This window comes from Callospermophilus lateralis, chromosome 14 (assembly GCF_048772815.1).
Source record: "Callospermophilus lateralis isolate mCalLat2 chromosome 14, mCalLat2.hap1, whole genome shotgun sequence".
NCBI classification, from domain to species: Eukaryota; Metazoa; Chordata; class Mammalia; order Rodentia; family Sciuridae; genus Callospermophilus; species Callospermophilus lateralis.
Genome location: NC_135318.1, coordinates 53690981 through 53716382, shown reverse-complemented (window position 1 = coordinate 53716382; position 25402 = coordinate 53690981). Strand labels below are relative to the sequence as shown.

General features: G+C 40.8%; 1 protein-coding gene across 2 annotated transcripts in view; it reads right to left on the bottom strand.

Annotated features, from left to right (window-relative positions):
• The window catches only part of Meis1 (Meis homeobox 1), a 135558-nt gene extending 130302 nt beyond the window's left edge, over positions 1 to 5256 (bottom strand). For both annotated transcript variants that reach the window (XM_076832945.2, XM_076832946.2), the window contains exons 1-3: positions 4474 to 5256; positions 2386 to 2612; positions 350 to 491 (exon numbers count right to left, since the gene is read on the bottom strand). In XM_076832945.2, the coding sequence (XP_076689060.1) occupies positions 350 to 491; positions 2386 to 2612; positions 4474 to 4485 (381 nt within the window). In that variant the 5' untranslated portion in view covers positions 4486 to 5256. The remainder of the gene's footprint in view (positions 1 to 349; positions 492 to 2385; positions 2613 to 4473) is intronic.
• Positions 5257 to 25402: the final 20146 nt, after the last annotated feature.

The window sequence follows — 25402 nt, the reverse complement described above, 5'->3', positions numbered from 1 at the left end:
AGAGCTCAGTCTTATTTCTACTCAACTACACTGTTTGGGGACGCTGCTCAGCTCGCCAAGCCCAAAGCCCCTACATCGCGTGATGTTCCTGATTTTATTTCACAGAGTGAGTTTTCTGCGTTAGTTTATGGATGGTGAGTGGGTGTGAAGATGGGTAATTTCAAGTTACCCGCAAACACACACTCGTATAGGAGGAAAATCACAGAGGATACAATCGCATGGCTTAGGGTCGACTATTTGCTGGCTACTTTTGAAAATGTACTGGCTGTATGTGTTCAGGGGTAATATGTTCCTTTTGGTTTCTTTTACTTTTTTTTTTTTTTTTTTTTTTAACATTTATTTTGCTGACCTGTTTGGCGAACACGGCTATATCTTCATTGAATGACTCTGATGAGCAGACGTCCCCGCCCGCCACCCCCGGCTCGCGGGGGGTACAAGTAGCTAATTCACATTTCTCAAAAATCAGTGCTAAGAGAGGGAAGAGGGGGTGTCTGCAAGAAAATACAACAGTCACAAACAACACAATGGTTAGTCCCTAGACAGTGAAAAAGGAGCCCAAGAAAAACTGCCGGAGGAGCTCGAGGCAGAGACCCCCTCCCTGATTTTGTCATCTACTTTTTTCCCCTTTTCCTCCCCACCACCCCCCGCCCAGGTGACTGCTCACCTCCCCTTCCTCCTAGGGCTCTGAAGTCGAAGGCCCTGAGCCATGGACCGTATCTGAGGATCGGTTCAGCATATCTGGCCGGAGAAATTGGCAACATTTGCTACGAATAAAACCCAAGCGGTTCCAGCAGCCATTTTGAATTAAGTTTCCCACCCCGACAAACCCTCGTCCCTCCGCAGCACGTCCAGGACCTGGTGGAGGTGAAAGGCGCTGGGCGCGGGGGAGGGGTGGGAAAGCTCCTTCTCGTAGGTTCCTCCAAGGCGGCCGCGCGAAGCCCCAGGCTCGGGGGATGTCGGTAGCAGGCGCTCAGCTAACTTGGGGCAAGGACCTCTGTGGCTGCGGGACCGACTGTCACGGGGCTGCACCTAACTGATCCCTACCCCACGGGCCCTTGGAGAGCAGGAGGCCCCTCCTCGTCTCTCTGAACACTCCCCTCCCTTCGCGATACCCCCCACCGCCCCCCAAAGAAAGTTCCATCAAATGGTCCTGCGGTAAAGCCTTTCATTTTGTCTCTGCGGAGTGGCAAAGCAGCTAGTATTGTGAAGGGCCTAGAGGTCGCTTGTCTTAGCCCATAAAAAAAAAAAAGAGAGAGAGAGAGAGAGAGAGAGAGAGAGAGAGAGAGAGAGAGAAATGCTTCTTCTAATGCCTAAGGAGGGGTCTCAAGTCTTTTATTAGGTCTCACAGCCCAGCTGGGAATTTAACAGTTTGGGGTCCTTTTCAAAGCTTCCCCAAATGTTCTGTCCCAGAGCCCAAACCATTTGCACTTAACGCAACGAAGAGAATGCTGGGATTTAAACAAGCCCATCGCACAAGGGACCAGAAAATAAAGCAGAAAGATTTTTTTCCCCCAGCGGGGAGGGTCAGCGTTGCATGATTTTTTAAAAATATATATATATATAAATTAAAATAAAAGTTGCTTAAAGTAAAAAAGGGGTCCCCAAATTCATCAGCACACAGTAGGCACAAGTGACTTTCAAAGGATTTTTTTTACTAGTGCAGGGTTTATCGGATGGCCGAAGACCCTGTGTAAGCCGCGGCCAGTAAACCTTCAGCGAAGAGCACCCCGCATTTACTTCTTGCTCAGTTCTGCAGGTTTCACCTTTAAACACAAAGTACTAAAACGTCCAGAAGTTTCTTATGTCTGTAACAATTCAGAGCGAGACCCTCTCCTTGACTTCAGTGGTCAAACCTCCTAAATGCAAAACATGCTCCCCTTTGCCTGACCTGCAACTGTCCTCCCTTGACTTTATTGTGCGCTGGCAGAGCCAGCATACGGTTGCTGAGTAAACTTAGCAAGTCAGAACAATCGGTGGCTTAAAAGATTTTCCCTTAAACTAAAAGTTTCATTCCAACACAAAGGCGCCTACATTTAGAAACCCCTAACGCTCTCCAAGCGAAGTTGAGCGAGGGAGGTCTCCGACCCGCTGAGCTTGAGTCTGAGAGGGGATGAAGAACCTTTAGGCAACTTCTCCGGCCCTGGGGCCCCTTTGCAGCCATCACGGCGTTGGAGCCGGACGCTGAGCCTGCACGGAGCACCCGTGGAGATGCGGGGCGTCGATGACCGCAGGCCGCCTCCCCAAATTTTTCATGCAATGCGAATGAATAGTCACCAGCTTTATACCTCCAATCCAGAAAGCTCTAACCTTCCAGTTACCAAGGGCACAGGGAAAGAGTGGAAGCATTGCGTCTCAACTACTTAACTGCTTGCCCATTGTACCTACCCATAAATGGCATCTTTATCTCTCTTTAAAGCGTCATTGACCGAGGAGCCCATGCTGGGGGCCATGGCGTTGGTATGAGCTGTGTGCGGGTACTGATGAGAGTGCAGAGGAGGCCCGTGGTTCAGATGGTGGACCGGCTGCATGGACCTGGCTGCATGCGGGTCCCCGTACATCGTGGAAGGGATGCCTACTCCATCCATGCCCCCGTAATGGGGTAGATCGTCGTACTGCATGACAAACAGGAGAGAAAGAAGGTTCAGAAGGCCAAGAAGGGGCAAGGCAAGGCTCCGAGAGAGCTTAGATAAAGTCAGTCCAGCTGGATCCTTCAACCCGGAATTCGGTGGCCTTGCATCTTTAAAGTTGAGATTTCTGTTTTAAAAATAATTTTTAAAGTAAAAATTCTAGGATTCTCTGTAAGACTTCTTTGAGATGAAGGTTCTTGCCCTAACTTGTGTCCCTATCAACTAGTTTAGAAATTCAGAATCCTTTGGCAAGGAAGGAAGGAAGAAAGAAGGAAAGACAGAGAGGCATTCTCCCGGAGGGTGGAAGGTAAAGCGTGCTTGTCTCTGGAGGAGGAAATTGAAAATCACAATAATAAAACGTGCCAGGACAGTGCAGCAAATCCGCCTAGTTTCACAGCCCCTTCACATCAGGGGGATTTTTTTTTTTTTTTTTTAAGTTATGATGGGAACAGCTACGCCAAGCACGTGAATACAGACAGGCTTCTCATTTTATTTCCCTGCCAGCGTGGGGTTGGGCAGTCCTGCAAGACACTGCATTTCCTTCGCTTTCCAAGACAAACTCTGCTAAATTATACAAAACGATCTGATCCCCTTACATGTGAAACTCAAGTTAGGGTAGTTTTTCCTGTACCTTACAACTGAATTTAGATTTGGGCAATTTCCCCTCAAAGTTAAAGGAAATCTATAGTTGAAATAGTTAATATTCTTAAAAAAAGAAAAAAGAAACTCTTACGAACTTTCTCCTTGGACTAAAAGTCAAGTTGGCAAATGTTATTCATTAGGTTTAAAGCAAATTCAAAAGCAAATGCACATACAATGCCATCTTATTCTTCTAGGAAAACTACTTTCATATTAATTGTCATTTTGTGTGTGTGTGTGTGTGTGCTAAATTTAGCTGTTTAGGTTTTCCTAATTGCTTCATTTTAAGCAAGTTCTTTTCCCAAGATTTGGAGGTGCTGAGAGTGAAATGATTTTCAAAGAAAAGAGGAATTGCCACTTTCATCTCCTTAAAGCCAGAGGTGTGAAAAGAGTTTGGAAGAACGCTGACATTTGCCTGAACCAAAGGAGTAAAGAAAAATGTGTCAGCCTAGTAACTTTCTTTTGCAAACAGGGCTTTGAGGGCCAGGACACAAATTATGCAAGGAAGGCTTTTTGTAGACCCCCTTTCTTTTAAGAAACTACCTCAGTTGGGTTGTCATTGTCTCACTTTACTCTCACTGCATTTCCATTCAAATAGGAATATTGGGGAAATTAGTATTGCATTTTAAAAATAAGTAGCTGTGTGCTTAGTATCCAATTAGAACAGGGCTTATCTAAGAAAAACTTGCAAAGTATTCCTTTCATAAAAGTCCATGCAAATTAAAATTAGTTTTAACAGATGAATGTTTTTCCAACCAAAACCCCCACTACACTATGACTGTTATTTGCTTTTAAAAGTGAAATACTTCAAATGATATTAAAGATGAGCATAATCAATAACATATCAGAAGTTTCCAACTGCTTATTTTAGTTTAAAAATAACTTTAAACTTTTGATCCCTGAATATTCAAATTGCAGACTTGTGTATCTGTTTGTTTTTTAAAAACAGATGATTGCTCAAGAGCTTGTATTTTTATTTATATAGCTGTTGGGTAAAAATCTACAGAAAACTTGATTACTTGAATTAACAGTTACAAGCAACATACATAAGTCTACTAGTGCATTGAATAAACCCTCTCGCTTTAGGCCACGGCTTTAGGAGCCTCATTTAAAAAGAAAGAAAAAGGAAACTTTTTAGCAGTGTCTTTCAGCCACGTTTCAATTTAATCTTACATTTTTAGTTCCACAATTGTTTTTAAATACGTACCCTTTGCGCCATCGGCCTCTCTGGCTCCCTTCCTACTTCAACTTCTAATATATCCTCTTTAAGGCCAGTGTGAAAAGAAACAAATATGCAAACTCCCCGGGAAAAAAAAAAAAGAAAGAAAAAAGAAACAAGCACGACGAAAAATTCCTTAACGTCTCCAGCAATGTGAACTACTGGTCCCAGATCTTCGGTCTACCGGACCTGAAGCAAAGCACCCGAGTCACTGAACATAAAAGCGCTCCGTTTCCAAGACAGCAGCGGGGGCAAAAGAAAAAAAAAAAAAGAAGAAGAAGAAGAGGAAAGAAAGAAAGAAAAAAGAAAGAAAGAAAAAAAAGGAGCAGATCTTCTCTCCCCCCAAAAAATCAGTTTAAAAAAAAAAAAAAAAAAGAGCGCCCCTCAGACCCAACTACCAAATCTCATGGCTTTCTGCCACTCCAGCTGTCAATCACAGGCGAGGTTGTCAACGTGGTGAATGAATGATCATCCGCTCTGTCTTCTTCTGGTCAGAACACCTCAAATGTTAATATTCAAATGCACAAAGCCCTAGCGCTTGCTTCCCTTGAATCAGTCCTAATTCCTAATCAGTTTCTCTCTTCTCTCGCTCTCTCTTTCTCTTTCTCTCTCTCTCTCTCTCCCTCTTTGCAACTGCTGCACTGGAGGGAGATTAGAGAAGGAGGGTTAAAAAAAATGTCTGTCTGAGTTTGTCTTAAAGGAGCCACGATCGATGCTGCCCGCTTGCAGTCCCCGTGCGTGTGTAAAGTGTGTGTTGCACAGGCGGAGAGGTGGATTCCGACCAGAATGCTAGAACCCGGAAGTAGTGGTGGCCATAACAGGTCGCGTCTTACACAATGCATTGGGCTGCAGCAAGTAGGCTCCTCGGCAGGGGTGGGTGCGAGAAGCGAGCTCTGGCCGCACTGGAGAGGCAGAAAGGCGCTCCATTAAATCGCACGCCCAGGCACAAACACCACACATCCAGGGCAAACGCACACTAAGGCAGGCAGCAGCTCCCGGCCACCGGCCTTATATTTCGCATTTTTTTTCTCTTCCTCCCCCTCCAGACTCTCTCCCAACGCTCTTGAAATAAATTGGGAATAAAAGCGGGGCAGGCAGCAGCGGGAGTTATTTTGCACAAGGGTTCCGCGCATAGACTTCAAGACTTTCCTCGAAATTATTGGGGTCTGCCAGTATTTTTCGGGGAGAGCGATGAAGCGCAAAGTACTGAATCCTCAGAACTAGACACCCCCGAGGAGAAAAGTCAAACCCGGAGCAAAGAGAAGAAGAGAGAAGCCTAAGAGGGACGGGGAAAGGCTCTGCTAAGGAGTCCTGAGAACGTGGGGTGGAGGTAGCTCGGGCTTTCTGCAGACCCAGCTTAGAGTTTTTTCCCCCGCTGTCAAAGGTGGACGCCCGGCCGAAGGAAAGGAAATGCTTGCATTTTGTCACTTTGGGTCTGGACGCCCCCACCTCCTCACTCTGGCAGCCCCCAGCCCAGCCCCGTAGTCCTGCGCAAAGTGAGAGGAAGGGAGGGAACAATGAGCTGAGTGCTGGGAATGTGCCCCCAGCGCCTGTTTACAAACACCAAGCTATTTATGATCGCCGGAAAGCGAAACCTGACGCGGGCTCAGAGCAGCCCAGACCTTGCGGGAGGAGCCGAAGCCCGGGAGCCGCCGGGAGGAAGGCTCTTTCTCCGACCCGCTCCGGGCGAGGAAGCTGTGCGCCCTGGGCGCGGCGCGACGGGGCCGAAGCGCTCGGCTAGAGCTGCAGCAGCCGCCGCCTTTGTCTTCGAGGCGCCGAGGAGCTCCAGTCTTGGCCTCTCTCGGGCCTGGAGGGGCTCCGCGCCCCCACCTCTTTCCCTGGCGACGCCCGACGCGTTTCTCCTCATTTCTCCATCCCCGCACTCAGCTTTTCTGTCCCCAACCCAGCTCGGCGAAAACTCCTAGTGCCAGTGAAAAAGAAATCCACCTCGGGAGCTGAGATTTCAGACAAAAGCTGCCCGTACCCACAAACTCGAAGTCTTCAACCAATCACTGGTTTTAACTTTCTCCCTTTAAAAATCTATTCTGTTGGGCTTAAAATTTGTTCCTTCTTTGAATACTCCCACTCTGCACTTGCCCTTTAGTGTTATACTTAATGTTATTTTCGTCTTTATTTTTTCTGCCGGCCAGCTCTGATCAGCCTAGATGGTTCAGCCACAGCAGCTCTACTAGCAGCTGGAAACCTCACATCCCAAACAGGGCTCGAAGCTCGCTCGGCTCAGAGAGGATTTTTCCCCTCCCTCCAGCTGAAACCTCGCAGAAAACTCCCCCTGCGGTCGACTGGAAAATGAGCTCACCCAAATCTCGGTAGGCAGCCGTGGAGGAGGGCTCCGCCAATCAGAAAGCGCCCCCGCCCAGGCGGCCGCGCATTGGCTGTGGGGAAAATCAATTATCAAATAATCGATCAGCAGGGAGCTTCGATCTGCCGGGAATGCAAACTGCCAGTCCCGATTCCCGCCCTGAAGGTGGCCAAAAGGCTGACTCCCTCAAAGCAGCCGGCCCTGGCTCCCAACGCCCCCACCCCCATCCCACCCAGCCAGCTGCGAACCAAACCCTCACCCCAGGGAAGGGGGGTAGTGGAAAGAGTTTTGAGAAAGATTAAGGAGTCTCTTCAGGCAGAGATTGTTTGGAAAAGGTTAGAAGTTCCGAAATGTATTGAAGTCAACTCTTAGGCGCAAAGTAAAAGAGACTGGTGCATCTGTCGATGAGATAGAACTCAAGTTTCTGTTAAGCGGGCTTCTGAGAAACTGAGGACACAGCTCTATTCCAGAACATGGAGCTGGAATCTGATTCCACCAAGTGCACTGTAACCGCCCTTGGCGACTTCTATGGCTTCTTTTAGCATTCCACACAATGACGGGTTGCTTTACCCCAATAGTGGAGCGTGTCCATAAAGCGGAACAGAGACCTCCCAATCTCCTGTACGCCACCCCTGACCCCAACACCGAACTTGTTCTATGTAAGTCTGAAGGACTGACACAAGTTCACCCCAAGTCTACAGATTCGCTTTGCCTTGAAAGAGATCCAACTGTTGGGGGGGGAAAAAATCCCCAGGATCTCTTAACATTTGCTTCTCTCTCTTGTGTCTCTTTATTTATTTATTTATTTTTCTGTCTTCAAAACTCAAATTTTAAGTGTTTTTTTCCCCACCCACCCCCACATTCTTGTGTAGCATTTTCTATTACAAACACCCACAATACTCACTTGGGAAGTTGAGATAGGCCTATAAGTCAAAGCCAAGGACCAGGGGAGCCAGGTGAATTACCTGCGCCTTTGTGCCTGAATCTATTACCCCAACCCCTCGGCCTATTCATATGAACTTGAAAGTAGAATTTCAGGTCAAGATGGAACCTCCCGATCTCCCGAAGGCGATTTTTGTTTAATTTTGGGGAAGCTGCGTTGTCCGAGCCAGGCAGCACACTTCTTTTCTGAATATGCAGAGGACTAAGCTGGGCCGGCAGCCTGGGAGTCCTTCCCCAACTCCAGACAGTTTCGGCCGACACCTGAGCGCCTCCGGACGGCTGCTAGCTGGGGTGTGAGCGCTGCTTCTCTAGCCTGCCTGCCAGGCATCAACCCGACCGGGGGTAGGATGGGGACTTGAAGGGGCGGGGGTGTCAAACCAGACAACGACAAGGGCACATCTATGTTTATGATCCCTAAATGAACTGCGAGGGGAATTGTGGAATTATAATTTAACTGAGAGAATTTACTTCGAAATACACTTTAGTTGAACGTGGTCTTTAACAGCCCTCGAGTTTCTCTAGCAGACTTAGGTAATGGGCTTGGAGTTACCTCAACCCTGAGCCCAAGTTTTCAAGTTTGAAAAAGGGTCAGTTTTGATATACAGTCTATATTTTTGACAACAGGATTTACTTTGTATTGTTGCTTTCCAGTATTTTTTTCTTTTGTCTCTTAGCAGAAATTAAATAAGAAAGTTCAATTAATTAATTCTTTTCAAACACAACCCAAATCTTGAAAGGTGGGAAAAAAACTAGGTGTGTTTTAACCAAGATACGTCTGATTACTTCAAAAATGTACTTTAAATACCCACACAGAAATTTTCTTTGAAGAATGAGATAATTTGAGTTTGTGAGCTTAAAATAAACTCTTATGAGTTTTGAAAAGTGTCTTTCCTTTTATAACTGTGAACCTAATACTACTTCTAGGCCTTTATACGATTAATTCTGAACAATCAAGGGACTAAAACACTTTTACAATATAATTACAGTAGTACAAATTGTTTGCCCAAACCTCATTCTGGATAAGGATTTTACAATTAGCAAACAGTTATTACAGTTGGGGCTTGCTGAGAGAAATTGCACAGAGGACATCTAGAGTTGTAATATAGTAGCCATAAAAAAAAAAAAAACCTACTCCTTTAGCAGGGCAGCAGTTAATCATCTATTAAGAGGAAAAAGTGAAGGGACAGTTTTAGGTATCTTAGCTTAGTAAACTACACCCATGTTTATGCCTGTTCTGTGACTGTACCTCTCCTAAGTTTATTTCAAATAGTTGCTTTTTAAAAAGGCAATAAGCACATTTATTCTGCAATAACTTGACCTGGTGAAGCATTCTGGCACTTAGCACTAGCTCTTGTAATGCAGGTCTTCGATAATTCTTTGCTTTTCCTTGATATTACAGAACATCTTCCCAAAGACTAAGAACAGGGACTTAAAAAGAGGCAGGCTGAGCCCTTGCTCTCCATTGTTTATACCCTTCTATAGGGAGGCATTTAAACCAAGCAGTGCTCCTCTGGGTTGTTTGTACAGTCGTCTTGGAGAACTCCCCTGTAACTTTCTGTTCTCCTGTAGGGAATTGTGCCTTTGGAAAGGCCCATATCCTGAGTTAAGCTTTTGTCTCAAAAGTTCACACCGATGAGTCAGCTCAAAAACCTTCTGAAATTAAAGAGGCACCTCTTAAGGTAAAATGTGTGTGTATTTGCTAGCCCAGAATAAACAAAAGCCCGTTAATCAATAGAGTTTGGCAGCTGTGTTCACAGAATGATAAGGGTTTTATCATCTGCCACCTAACTTTAAGATGCCTGTTAAAATGTTATGATTGCTTTTTAGATTGTCCTGTGGTGTGGGAGCTTGGGATTTGTACTTCAAGAGCATCCATCCTTGGAATCTCATCCTCCACATTAGCATTTTCATTTCAAAAAACAGAAATAAGGGGAGGGGAAGACAGTTAAAAGAAAATAGATTTGAAATCTAGTCCAGATAATAGAGGAATGCAGGAGATAAGAGTCTGCATGTGATATGAGATAGGTACCAAGAAGTCAAAGCTAATGAGTGGCTGTGAGAAAAGTGAAATAAACTATTTAGAGGTCTGTTAAAGGGAGAAACCTGGTTAGGTGATGTGAAAGGGGGTTAACCAAGAGGATTAGGAAGGATGTTAATCAAGTGCCCCAAAGCAATCCAGGCTCTGAGGACTGGGAGATTTGTTTACTGCATTTTGCTTCAGAAAACAAAGAATGTCTGGTCCAGTTCAGAAGTCAATGAGAGGTCAGCTAAGGCTCTTTGACTTTTACAGGGAAAATACCTAAAGCACTATTTTTTGACTGAATTACACAAAAGTTTAGGAAACAATTTTTTTTTGGGGGGGGATGGGGGAATTGCTTTCCTTACTATTTTTCTATTTCAAATCATTAAAAGCTTTGGTCTCTAGAGGCGGAAAAAACTACACTGGTTAACATAATTACTGGCTCTGACATTTTCAGAAGTTATAGAGGTCTTTTATTAATTAAATGGAGGCCTTAATAAAATATTCCTAATAAAATTTATGGTTGTCTTAAAACTTTCTAAACAGTGCTATAAATTCTTAATAAAATTAACTGGGAAATGAGTTATTAGCCCACACTTTACCCTCCCCCCAACTTTGATATAAGGAGGGTCTGTAGAATGAAAAGAAATAAAAGGCTTTTAGTAAAATATAAATATTAGCCAAGTCTCACATATTGCACTAGAAGAGGCAAAGTCTCAACTTTTATTTCTAATGGCTTTATCTTCCATTATCCCCCCAAATCTCTCAGAACGTGTGTGTGTGTGTGTATGTGTGTGTGTGAACACATATATTGTCCACTTGAAGTACAGATCTCAGTTTTCTGGATTGAATTGTGTTTTTAATATTTTTAATAAAAGACATAAACATATCATCATATAATTTAAAATTCTAATACAGAAACTTGAAGGCTTGGGTTGCAAACTGTTTCTTTATCCACTGGAAGACAATTAAAATAAAATGCCTTGTATTTTAATTTTATTTTTTTAACGGTAACTTTCAAATAACAAATACCTCAGTAACATTTCCCTCATTTATAAGTCAGTGTATTTTCTAAAGCAGTATTTTATTGGGCAGATATGCAAAAACTTTTTCATATCACTACATTGAAAAACCTTGGCAAGTTACCTAAGTGTTGAGATATTTCTCTGCTTCAAAGATCCAATGCTGGATAACTGTTTAAAAGAACAGCATACTCCCATATGCTCCAAATCTAACCAAAGAGGCTCCATGAATTGTTTAGTGTTTGAAGGCTTGATCTTTTGTGCCGTCTACTGGACAATGGAAAAACTGCAGCCTGGATGACAAATTTTTCCCTCCACCAGTATTTAAGGAGGATGGGGGGTTGGTAGGAAAAGGTTGGTGGGATGTGATTTGTGGGATGTGATAACTAAAAAGAGAAGACCACAGGACCTGAAATTCACAGGATAGGTCTTATGGTATAATCAGGATTTTCAAACTGACATTACACCAAAGACAGTGTACCTTAACCACTTGACTAAGACACAAGGCTAAAACCCACATTTAATGTGGCTGTGTATGAGTGTATGTACAGTCAGCTTGGGAAAAGGTAGAAAGAGAAGATGACGGGAAAGGCTTAGCATCTTTGAAAAAAATAGGGGTGTTTGCTTGACTCTGAGTGTAAATTTGCTTGACAGTCAAGATAAATGAATCTACTACCTGTACATTACAGGATGTACAAGTTAATTCTTGGAATCTGGAGCATGACGTTGCTCCAATAATCAAGAAAATATTTTTTTTAGGGCAAGGAAAATAAATTTGGTAATCAGAAAAATGTTGGTGCAATTCACTTTTGGCAATTTTGGATGAAAACTTGAAACTTAAGAATTTTCACTGGAAAGGAGAAGTAGGAGAAAGTATGGGTGAAATTCACAGTCAGAAGCCTTTGTGTAGCTGGGACTGCTAGATGTTCTTTTGAGCAACAAAATTATTTTTATGCATTTTGATTATAATTTTAAAAATAGTTATAGAGTCCTAGCATTGTGAATGCTTGGGGGGCCATGAAGCTAAATAGGATCTTTGTTTAATATTGACATTGTTTCTGAAATAATCACAATTAATGGAAAGAAGTAATTTTATGATTTAAGAAACAAAGCCCAATGCAAAAGAAAAAAAAAATAAGGAGAAGTCAAGCTGTTTTGAGTAAGAGACATAAGACTTTGGTACAAAGGGCTCTTAAAACTTCAACTGCTTTGCTGAAGTTAAAATTCAGTATCGTGTTTTAATAAAACCTACAGCACATGACTAGTTATTAGGGTGCCTTTTAATGAAAACATAATAGTAAAAAGGAGACAGCTTCAGGACATCTTATTGATACATAAATATATTTCAATGATGTACTTCAAATATACGTTTTGATGTGGCACTACATCAGAGTGACTTTTAAATAGTGTGTTAAATATAGATATATCAGGGAGCCTAGACTGATATTGACTACTTAAACCAGTAAGATTGCTTAACACAGCAGTGTAAAAGCTCAGGATAGTTTCGGTTGTTCTAAGAAATGGTGGTGTTGGGAGGAGGGTGTCATTTAAATGTCAGCAGAAGCAACTAAACTGTGAGTGGGTATTATTTTTTAAACTGCTGTTTGATCCAGATTAACATGACAAACAATCAAACAAATACCCCTACTAACAATAGATGGAAAAATGTAAAAAAAAAAAAAAAAAATCTTCCAGGAACTAATCACAAGTGAACACACATTTAATATATTCTAAACTAATAATGAAAGTACTGAGTGCTGGAAGAGGTCTGGTGGCTATGTTGTAGTCACCAATTTCAAACCAACTGCAAAGGTAAATACTTTTGAAACAACTCAATGAGCCAAACTGGTCATGCTCAGCGCCCAGTTCGACTGGGGTTAAAAAAAAAAAAAAAAAAGAAAAGAAGAAAAAAAAATGGTGAACATTTAATGAAAAACCTTCACGTAAAATCATACTGATTATTCAAAAATAAATATTTTAACATTTCATTGAGTTGTCTAATGAATAAGAAAAACACCGAGGAGGGATTCCTGCAGCTCAGAAAGTATTCTAGTAGTGTGAAAAACACTAGGAGGAAAGAACAACAATAACAAACAACAACAAAAACCTGAAGGACTCCTGCTGAACAGTTTTTCATTTTGTGAACATCAGAAAACATACTTTTCTGTGCCCTTATTTAAAAGTGAAATATAAATATCATCTTTCTTTGTCTTCTAAAAAATCAACGTTAAACTATGGTTATACTTGCTACAAATCATAATTTTTTTCTGGGTGATTTATGCTATAAAGGACCAAACTAAAAAGTGTAACTAATAGGAGAAGCCCACGTATAAGCCGCAAACAAGTCTCTTGGAAGCTGAGCCCACCGCCCCGCGAGGCGCCCCTTCTTCCATCCTCACCGAGGATAACTTCATTTACTGGCAGTTTCAGCGGCAACTTCCGGTTCTCTTTCCACAGGGGAATCTCTCACCGCACAGCCCTCCGCAGAGCTGCCCCACGCGACACCCTGTGTGTGTCGGGCGCCAGTCCCTGCGTCCCCCGGCGCCCCGCAGCGCGGTCGGGTGCCAGGCTGGGGGAGCCTGCCTGCACCCCGCGGGGCACGGTGCCTGGTGGGATAGCGGCAGGCTTCGCCACCAGGAGCAGGGGCTGAGGAGTCTGCTAGCACCTGGATTGGAGCTGGGGAGGAGTTTGGGGGGAACATGTCCCCTGGTAAGAAGAAAAGGTGAAAAGGTCCCATTTCCTGCAAGCTGCCCCTCTCCCCACTTTTGACCGTCATCCTATCTTTTGGGGGTTCGCCTCAGCCTCTGTGGGATGGAGTGGATCAGGCCTGGCAGCTGCGGTGGGTGGCGATCCGAGAGCCAGAGCCCAAGGACACGCAGCGCCAGGACCCGCAGACTGGGGCGCGGCACCTTTGAGCTCACCCGCCTGTCTTCTACTGCTTGGGGCTGAGCACCCGAGGGCGCCTGTCTTTGCGGTGCGACTCAGGGACTCCAGATAACCCCGGTCTTAGCCTCTTGGCCTAATTCTAGAAGCTTCTTCCCTCTGTTCCTGGACGGCTTTTCCTTAGGGGCGCCATGGACCCGGGGTGCCGCCCGCCTCCCCTTTCTTCCTTGGAGGTCACGCGTGTTCTGCGAGTCTGTTTGGACCCAGAAGCCTTTCGGGTCCTGGTCCCCCGAGATTTCCCCGCGGCAGCACCCCTCGGAGGGGCTGGAGCCAGCGCGCATTTGTGTTGGAGGTTATGATTTCGGGTGTGTTAATGTGATGAGAGGCCGCGGGAGAGACGAATGGATGCTATCCCCTCTCCCGGGTTCCAGCCGCCGCCGAGTGCAAGGGGAGGCACCGCCTGGCTGTGATTCAAGCGCCCCGCAACGGCGCTCGCACCTCGGAAGGAGGCGTGGAATAGAGTGCCCCGGGGAGGCGAGCAGAGGGAAGGAGGGGGCGGGGAACGTGGTGGAGTGGGAAAGCGAGGCCGGGAGAGAATAGCAGTGGAAGGAAAAGAGAGACGGAGACAGAGGAGACGGAGAGCGGCAGAAACAGTCAGGAAACCGACCAGGATCTGTAATCTGATTGCGTCCTGTCCCACCACCAAGACAGTTGTAAAACAGCCTCCCGCACCGGTATTCGCTGGGGAAGGGGAAAAGTGCTCTATTCCCGCGTGTTGCTTTCTGCTTCGCAAGAGCCTTATCACAGACGTTTGCATAATTGCATATTGACTTTCCTAAACAGTTCTGCAGAGCTGTTTGTGTTTCCACTTGTTCACATTTGCAAACAATTCCCTTGTGGGGGGGGGAATTGTGTGTGTGTGTGTCTGTCTGTCTGTCTGTCCCAGGATGAGGATTGAAGCCAGAAATAAACACTAAAACACTCCCTTAAGCCAACTCAAAAATGACCATCTTCCTCTGGGCAGTAGGAATCACTGTCACATGGGAGTCTGGTGATTGCTCTGCCTGGGGACCACTTTACACAGGCCCCTCCCCACCCTGAAGAACTTAAGGGTTAGTCAAGGCCCTTCCTTCCATTTGCCATTTCACAGAGGAGCAAACTGAGCCCAGAGAGCTACAGATCTGATTTCTTTCCTTTACTTTTTGCATACCTCAGTCTTCTCTTGTACATTCCCCCAATTCTTAAAAAAAAAAAAAAAAAAAAAAAAAAAAAAAAAATCACAATCATAGAAGAATTCTTTCCTGAAAAGACTGGAGCCCCTCTTATCAGAAGCATCTTGGTGTGATGGTGATGAATGGGTGTTCAAGGTTGGAGGCCTGGGTAGGGGGCCTTTTCTGCTGCTTGGACACTGACCCCATCACTGAGTCTCTGTCAGAGAGCAGCAGGCCAGGAGCTTACAGACAAGAAGACTTACTGACCTGCAAAGACCCCTCCAGGCAGAGCCTGAAGAAAGGAAGGATTTGCATTTGGTGATGATGGTGGCTGGTGGTGGACCCGACCTGCTTGCTCCTCTTTTCCTACTTGCTTATCTCTTCTACCACTCTACCCCTAATCAAAACAAACCCCAAAGGATAATAACATAACACAAGCAACCACCTCAGGCTGTTTTCACTGACTTCCGGTGACTGAGTGACCCTCAGCACAAAACTGGCCAGGTCTCCCAGAGCAGGAACAGGACATTCAAGGCATTATTTACTCCAGAATTTAAAACTACATCCCTTCTCACTCTGTCCAATATTAGCATCTTGTCTCTCAAGGATTCTGGAAGGAACTTCATAAGGTCCAAACAGGAATGGTGCCCCTAGAGATGTTTAATATTAACTTTACAAAAACAGCATTTTCTTCCTGATTCCCTGAACCCCACTGCCACCAAGCTACTGTATCCTTTGCAAAGTCATCTGTATTTTTTTGTGGGCAAAATAAATTTTGAATTAGTACTTCTATTCTGAAATATTTTCATTTTTTACATTTGAATGTTGCTCCTAAAATAAATCAGTTTTTAATTGCCTCCATTTCCTCTATTTCCTAATTATTTATAGCCTTTTATTCTATTTTTTTAATTACCTTGAAATTTGCCTTGATTTATGTGTTTGGTGCAGAGGACTTGTTTGAAGGCAGGTTAGCTATAGACACCTGTTTTGTTTTTAAACTACCAAGTTTATTTTTATACCATTGAATAGCAAAACAAAAAATACTAGCCTAATAATTTGAGGTTTAAATATGAGGATTATGCCCTAGCCATGCAATAGCATAGCTTTTATGATAAGCTTAGTGCCATTTTCATAGGTACTTGTTGATTCACATAACTTTTAGTTAAAAATCTTTTCAGAAACCCAGCACCTTGTGATTTGTTGGATTAGAAGCTATTGTATTTGCTATTATTTACTGATTATAGGCTGAAACTGGAAAATAACTTTGGAAATTAATTCTATTAGAAAAAGCTCTTTAGCTCATTGCACATGCAAATATTTCCTGCCAGGATTCCTGCTAGTGGCGGTGAGAAAGAGTAACAAAGTTAGGATACTCAGCTCAAATTCTAGTTAGCCACTAAAGGGCTGATTGAATTTGAAGAAGTAAATCACCTGCAAAATGAATTGATTATCTTATTTTGATCTCTAAGTACCCTTTTTTTCCCTAAATTTTTTATTGTTGTTGATGGACCTATATTTTTTTATTTATATGTGGTGCTGAGAATTGAACTCAGTGCCTCACACATGCTAGGCAAGCCCCGTACCACTGAGCCACAACCCCAGCCCTCTAAGTGCTCTTTTGATTCTTGTATTTAGTGATTATGTATTATACAATTAGACAGCAAATGTGTAGCTTTAAAATCAACAAAAATGTTGAGTATTAGGACATCACAATGTGACCTATTTCAGAGTAAAATTTAAAGAGGTTGATATTTTGGAAATGGATTGGAGAAACTTATCCTAATGCTAATTTACCCTGACATAGGTTTAGTTGTTTACCTCCAGTTTTAAGATGTTTGGCCTGTCCTGATGCCCTATGAATTACTATTTAGTTATTCTTTAAAAAATAGTCTCACCTAAAATAGAACACATAAATGTATTTTAAAGTGAAACTTTATACTGTAGTTAGAATTTCTTTCATATTTTCCCTAATGCAGAGTATATTAAATATGCTAATAAGTTTTTGAAAGATTGCTTGGATGTACACTTCTAAGTCATCTTTACTTTGGGAGGTAGTAACGTAAAGGCATCTTATCTGTCGAAGACGCTATGTTTTAAACAGATTCTACGGTATATATCAGCATGACTAAGTACTGCTCAACAAATACCGTACAGTGACTATGGAAAGGAAAGATCGTTCTTATAGAAAGAAATGAACACTAATGAGTAGGAAAAAGTGAACGCCAATTTTAGAGAGAAATCAACACCAATGTTTTACAGTTTGGCTTTGATATTTAAAGTAAAATTGTATCCTGTAAAATTGTAACAGCAAAATTGTTGATATCAAGTAAGCTATGAAGTCTCCACTTTATAAGACAGCATTTTGAAATATAATCACTACAATTCCAGACATTTGTAAGGCCCAAATTTATGATAATAATAGGCAATTTGGGGAAAATATACCCTATTCTATAAAAAATAACAATAATTTCCCATAAAGCCTCTAAAACGCTGAAATCTAAAATTCTTAAGCTTTATTTTCCAAAGAAGGAAAACATAAATTGCTTCTTCTTAGTATTTTTTCTCAATTCATTTGCTCTCATCACCCCCCACCCCTTTTTGAGAGTATCCGGACAGGAAAATCAAGTGTCAAAAATTCTTGAATACCTTGAGGCACTGTAACCTCCAGATATTGGTCTCTAATTTGAAAATGACAGGCTAAGTCTTTGTTGAAAGATTCACCTGAAGGTAAAGTAAACAGAAAGCTGTCAAAAGCAGAGGGTTACCATTTTTGTTATCATTATATTTTGTCTGGATATTTATTGGCGTGTTTTAGAAGTTAAAATACCTGGTCCTTTCTCTACTGGCCAGACAACTTGGGTACCATGTGCTTAAAGCTTCTGTTCCATTTTGTTCATTTCTAATCATGGCATAAAATATTAATTTTTGAAATAATGTAAACACTTGACCATCTTAAAAAGGAACGAAAATCAAAATCCAAAGACACTGTTTAACACAACCAGAACCCTTGAGAACTTGAAAGCAACAAAATTAAATATGGATAGCGATGGCTGTTTTTATACCTGTCACTCTACTTTGATTCTTGATAGTTATCCCAAAATGATGCAAGCGTGGCTGAGCTTCAAATGCTCTGGAAACTACTGCTTTGAAGGTCAAATTCAGCCATATTTACATTTCCAGCAATACTGTGCTATAGTGGTTGTTGATTCCATGGAATCAGCCACACTCCTCACCTGATAAGAACCAAATACTCACAGCCAACCAGTTCCCTGACTCACGATTCTGTACCTGGTAGGTACTGTGTTATTCCTTGAGTGTTAACTGTCTTTAGTTTTGTGCTTTTCTATATTTAGGACATTTAGCCTTTAAAAAAATTCTAATCTAATATAGATGACGTAGCACATGCTATTGGATAGTCTTACTCATTACATGCTCAGGGCTTATTTGTTTGAGGTACTCAACCAACGAACCTTCCTCAGGGCTCTCTGGTTTTTTACCCCAGGAGGGAATAGTTTGAATTTGTTTCAAAATTCTCTTCTTTTTATTTGCTTTTTCCTTTCCTGTGAGTCTGTAATTTAGTTCTGCTGACACAGTTGGTTAACCCCATACTGGGGAGCTGATTAAAAACACTTTCTAAAAATATCTATTCCTATTGCTGGCATTAATCAGCATTTTTCCCCCTATCGCTGTTTTTTCTTTTCTTTTCTTTCTTTCTTTCTTTCTTTTTTTTTGTTGCTTGGTTGGTTTATCAAAATCTTTCCACTCTAGTAATTCTAAATGAGCATGATTAAAAGCTGTATACCCAGTTCTTTTTAATATGGGCTCCTTCTCACTACAATGTCTTTAATGGACCTACTATGTTAGAATAATTCCAGGAAACAGCCAGTGGTCTTCAAGAATTCTTTAAAGCCATGTACAAGCCAGAAGCAGATGTGAACAATAATCCCAAACCTATGCATCAAGTTTGTTGTTCTTCCTGTGCTGAGGGGACCATTCAACTGCATAACGGATATCTTCTTCATCAAAAAAAAAAAAAAAAACCTTAATAGTCTCAGAGAAAGGCAGAGGGAAGCAGGTCAGGGTCACTTAATTCTTTATATTCTCCAATTAAACCACAAGCCAAAGCCATTTCCACAATCTTACCCCTGTTTTCTGGAAAACTTTTGAAAGAAGACATGAGCTCCAAAAATTATTTTAGAACTTACCTGTTCTTCTCATTGTCACTGACATTTTTTGGGGGGTAGAGATAAAAAGGTAAATCTGTTGCCAATTTCATAAATCAGTCTTTCTTTCTATTCTACTGTCAGGTTACCCTTCTCACTAATGTCACCATATGTCACGGCTTGTCCCAGCCGATAGCAGTTGGACTGAAAGTGTTTTAGTAACTTTGGGGTCCTATTATTTGTAATTTGTAATTTCACCAGTTTTTTGTTTTACACTGTTCCACTCAGAACTGTATTATTCAGGTGAAGGTTTTTAATATGCTTTAACCAAGTCTTTAGTGGTTAGGGAAAACATTTGGAATCCTACTTTTATGCTTAACCTAATAAAATATCACAGTTTACAAAGCAAGACTTCCCCCTTTTCAACACCAGATCTACCATCTGAATTTACTCCCCCAAAATCTGTGAGAACATATCATCAACCTTATTTCATGGGTGAAGTTTAAGGTCACACAGTTTCTTAGGATCAAAGGTGGTGTCCTAGAACTCAACCTACCGAATCCTGGTATCAGTCTGAAAAAAATTCTCTCTGTATCATTATATTATGATAAGCATTTGGTAGGGACATGAGGAAAAATGAGAACTAATTAGACGAACTCTAGACAGAGCAAAGGGGAGAGAGTGGAAGGGAGGGGGCATGGGGATAGAAAAGATGACAGAATGAGATGGACATCATTACCCTAAGTACATGTATGAAGACACGAATGGTGTGACTCTACTTTGTGTACAACCAGAGACATGAAAAATTGTGTTCTATATGTGTACTATGAATTGTAATGCATTCTACTGTCATACATAATAAATTAGAATAAAAATTAAAAACCAGAAACTATTTCTTTTTGTAAGAAATTTTAAATTCTTTCTTACTTTCCTTATTGTCTACTGCATTATTGTACATATTTAAGCTTCTGGAATAAATTCCCAGAAAGCTTCACAATTTCCAGTGTCCAGGCATTTTGAACTGATTAGCCATATTCAATAAGAAATATTTATTTCTCTATGTTCCAAGTAATTTTCATTGTGCAAATAATGTTTATCCTTGAAAGATCATGCTCAAAATTATGTGTAGATTATAAGGTTATTATTATATGGATTTATTATAGTTCTTTCGTTCAACAAATATCATATTTATTTGATTCTTATAGTTGACATGTTTGTGTTTGCACTTTAAAACAGCATAATAGACATAAATCAGTTTATGACATATCATGGCATGGTTTTCAAGAAGGTAGCAATTCAAACTTTCCACTTAAAGAGAGAGAAGAAAACTACTTTCGGGAAATATTAGTTAACCGGCAGGAGTCCTTTTCAGAGCACAGTTACCATGGGATTGAGAAGTATTTGCTAATTATAACAGTGCGCTAATTATCTGCTTTTACATCTCATCTTTCTGTCTTTCTGTCTAAATTCACTTCTAATTACATGGTACCCTTTTTGCATATGACATATCAAAAGTATTGCTTTATCAGATATGAATTCTTTTACTTGGAAGTATTAAAGACGGAGTTTCACTTCCAAAATATTTTCTCCTTCAATATAGTGAAATCTTTTGATTGTGGCTTGAATTCTCTGTCGTGTTGGGGGGTGGGCAAAGAGGGTGGAGGGACCAAGATTTATATATTAGACATTTTGTATCTTCCGAAAGAGAATAGCAAAAATGATCAGCCTTGTCATAGTTACTATTTTTAAAATTCAGTTAAGCAGATGAAGCCACATTACCCATTCTTCTTCTTCTTTTTCATTATCATCAGCATCTTCTTCTTACCTAACAGAATTTCTGAAATTGTAATTGAGGGGAAGATATTTTGAAGTCGTACAATAAAGGAGAGGTCAGCGGGTCATCAGAACCTGTCTTTAATGTGATTCATTTGTCTCGGGGATCATAGCAGTCAGCTTAACAATGGTAAAAGCAGCAGCCACAACACACAAAACCACCACACCACCAACAGCAGCATACATAGTTTCGATTCCCGTGTTTTGATTTCCATGGGCTTGTTGAGCAAATAGAAAAAAATTCACTCTTGGTTTAAGAAGAGCAAATCTCGTTCAGTTCCCTAAAGCAGGAACTTCAGCCAGGAGGGGCAGTGATAGCATTAAAGAGGGTCTGCATCTTTGGGAAGTCCTCAGGCTTTGGATCCCAAACACAGGCTCACGAGACAGCTGACTAATTGATTGGAAAGCTTTCTCTAACTCCTCTCCTGATCATACTTTATTGATTATAAACTTTAATGCATACATATTCATTTTAACATTTGTTTGTTTTTAAAGAAAGCTTAGAGAATAATTTATAAGCTTTTAAAGAAGCTTCTGATAGGGCACTTGAAGCTTCTGCAAATATAAACCCAATCTGCTTTGCAGTATTTCAGGCACATGGAGATCTGTGGATCAAGCAGTTTTAGACCTCAGGCTCTGGGATCGGGGAGGGGAGGGTGGGAGCAAGAGGGAGCATTTATTGAGGGCTTCCTCTATTCCAGGCCCTGGGATGGATGCATTTATAGACATTATTTCATTTTGGTAGCATCCAAGTGGATTGGGGTTATTAGAACAGTCACATGAGAAATTTGGAGTTTGATATATATATATATATATATATATATATATATATATTTTTTTTTTTTTTTACATTGGATTGAACGGAGCTGAAAACTTGGTGCTTTTGCCATCAGTTTCACTTTTACGCCTGGCCACAGATTATTCCCATAATCAGTTGGTGGTATTTGCTTTTTTAAAACAAATACAATATTCCTAACACCCATTCAGCTCACGAAGCTCAGTCGCCCAGCAAACCAAGGAAGCAGTCAAGGCCTTAGGAGCCATGTGGGGGCATTCTTTGTAATCAGAGATGTTTCAACAATGCAGAGACCCTTTATTACTTGGAATGAGATCTCTTTTCATCCTTCATTCCTGCTTAGGCCCAAGGTTCCTCATCTGGAAATCAGAAGGATTTGACTCTATTTTTTGATATTCCTCCCAGCTCCAGTGATTTTTGAATTTCATATTTGATTCTGCTGATGCCAAATGTTTATAACTGAAAGGGGGAGGACAAACTAATTATAAACAGAACTTTCCCGATTAAAAACCTCAGGGGAATCAAGAGAAATGATTCAAGTATTTTCTGACTCTGACAATCAGAAATGCATTCCTTTGTGGCAATTATAAGATATGCTGGGAAATAAGAGACTTTTTTTTTCCTTTTACCATCTTAGTTATGTTATGGAAATAAAGAGCTCCCAAAGCTGTATAAACTAACTTAGCAATATTCCTAACATTAAGTCAGTGCAGATTGGGGTTATTTCTTGACTTTTTGCTGTGCACTTTGGAATAGGAAACCATCCCTCTCTGGGCTCAGTATACTACTGTTAATATTACCTTCTTCAAAATGCTATGCTAATGTTTAATCAATGTTCATAAATTTCTTCAAGATCCTGGAGTGATAATTATGACATAAAGTATAAAGTATTATTCTTGGAATAGGGTAATTGTATCCAATTAAATCTTCTCTGAGCTATCACCTGGGTAGGAAACATTGTTATTACTTTGCAATTATTTTGTACTGTACTTAGGTCGCTTCATGTTCCCATGAGCTGAAGTCCCATTAGAAGGAACAGGATATTTGCAACACTGACTTTGATGGGACATCACAATGAAAAACAATATGCTTTGGTGTGATGGCTAAGGGCAAGGCAGAAGGACCTCAATCTCTGAGGTTGCATCTTATGCAATTCCATTATCCATGCTAGTAGCAGCTGTATAATTAATAACTGGGTACAGCACACCACTAATTTGAATGGGATAGTAGAAGCTAATGGTCAAGCTGATCTGTAAGATTTGCCCCAGTCTCTAAACTAGATTCTCATAATCAGTTGGTGGTATTTGCTTTTTTAAAACAAATGCCAAAACATGGAATTCAGTGTACCCTAACAAGGCCAAGAAATTACCCATCATGGTAATTACCTTGTCAACTTCTAAAATGTAGCCGTTGCTTTTATTTATTTATTTATTGGTACTGGGGATTGAACCCAGAGGCACTTTAGCACTAAGCTACATCCCCAGCACTTTTTGTTTTTAATAATTTTTTTTTAGTTGTAGATGGAAAACTATACCTTTATTTTATTTTTATGTGGTGCTGACGATCAAAACCAGTACCTCCCACGTGTGAGGCAAACACTCTACCACTGAGCCATACTCCCACCCCCTTTATTTTAAATTTTGCGACAGGGTCTTGCTAAATTGCTGAGGTTGATCTTAAACTTCCTATCCTCCTGCTTCAGCCTCACTGGGATTATAGGTATGCACCACCATGCCCAGCTTGCATTTAATTAATTAATTAATTAATTAATACAGTTAATTAATTAATTAGTGTGTTCATCCAATAAATTATCAATTATCCATGTGCCATACGGGATTAAGGAGGACCTAGAGGGACACGGGAGGGTGGGGATCCTGGGGAAGGGTGAGATCAGTGGTAATTTTCTTCTTGGTTGGTTCATGTTTATGAATTTCATTCTATGTTCATAAAATATCATTTTAACTGCTGGATTTAGTTTCTTAAGAGCTAGATTGTCACATTAAAAGAAAGTGACTCCCTACCTCCATATAAATCCATAGCTGAGCTGGGTACAGTGGTGCACACCTGTAATCCCAGTGGCTCAGGAGGCTGAGGCAGAAGTGTCACAATTTCAAAAACAGCCTTAGCAACTTAGCGAGGCCCTAAGCAACTTAGTGCATCCCTGTCTAAATAAAATAGAAAAAGGACTGGGGATGTGGCTCAGTGGTGGGGTGCCCCTGGATTCACTCCCCAGTATATTAAAAAATAAAAAATAAAAATCTGCAGCTGAGGTCAGCTCATCAGACCCCTCATGAACATCCTTTATAGTCGAAGACAAATCATTTGCCATCATCAGTACAGAAAATAAGAAAATAATGGCTTGTATTTGTGGACATAAACATCTGAAGTTTGTATGGCCAGTGAAATGGAAGGATTCCATGGTCTTTAGTGTGTGTGACTATTCATACATTCAGTAAAATTGTATCCTTTCTTAACCACAATCCCTTATGATCCTATCAAAATTGTAGTGCCTCAAAGATTGGAAAAGGATACCAGGAAATTAAAGATTATCAAGTTAGTACAGAAAAAGAAATATTAAAGAAAAAGAAAAAAAAATCTAAAATCTATAATTCCACCATTCAAAGCTAAGAGTAATATCTCTTTAGATGTAAAAGTTTTGTAGAATTATGGCTTCTTTTAAATTATTGTATATATTTTATATCATTTTTAATGTTAGCCTAATATTACAGTATGCCATAATATAGTTATATATCCCCTATTTTTTGATATTTAGTTTGTTGTTACTTTTATTTTTTGCTATTGCAAGCTAAGCTACAGAGCCTGTTGTGTGTGTGTGTGTGTGTGTGTGTGTGTGCATGTACATTATATAATTTCCCTACATTTTTAGACAGATATCTGGAAGTTAGAATTCTATGTCTCTGAAAGATATTAAAAATTTTATGCTTCTAAAGGCATTTTGTTGAATTACCTGTTAGCATTGAATACAAGAATTTAAGCATTCCTCCAACTTATAAGTAAAAATGAATTCTTATTTTTACAATTGTATTTTATTACATGCAAATTTTAATATATCACTATTTAGTAATTCATGTTCTTTCTTTTCTGAGTTACCTCTTTACCTTCTTTGTGAATTTGTCTCCTAGGGATTTTGTGGCTTTGAAATTTGAGAATCTGCTTTGTTATATAAAGGAATATGTGATGCTGATATGTACAATATTTTTGATGAAACAATATTATTTGCAATGAAAATAAAAATAAGAAGACATGACTAAAAACAGACATCATCATTCTGCATGTGCTTGAGTGTACCTGGGAAAATCAACTGAAATATAAATACATTAATTGTGGTTATAAGATGGTGAGTAATATTTATTTTCTTTTTTTTATTTATTTTTCTTTTTTCTACTTTTTTGTATTTTCAAGATTTCTAAAATAAATGTGGACTTTTTTTTTTTTTTTTAAGCCAGAAAAAAGCAGATCATTTGAGTAATGTCTATTTTCTCACAACTCAACATTTTTCACTTGGACATTATTAAGACCTAGAGTTTTGTTAAAAGTGGTGGGAAGATGGAAGTTTGGAGAGTAGGGGCAAGTGATAAAGAACTTTCCAGAGGGTTCTTTCTTTTGTGAAGGCAAAAATTACTAAAAAGATGATTGGAAGGAAGAGACCAGATCCCTGGTAGGCAGAGGCTATACTGCACAGATTTTCCTGGGGCTGATCTGGTAT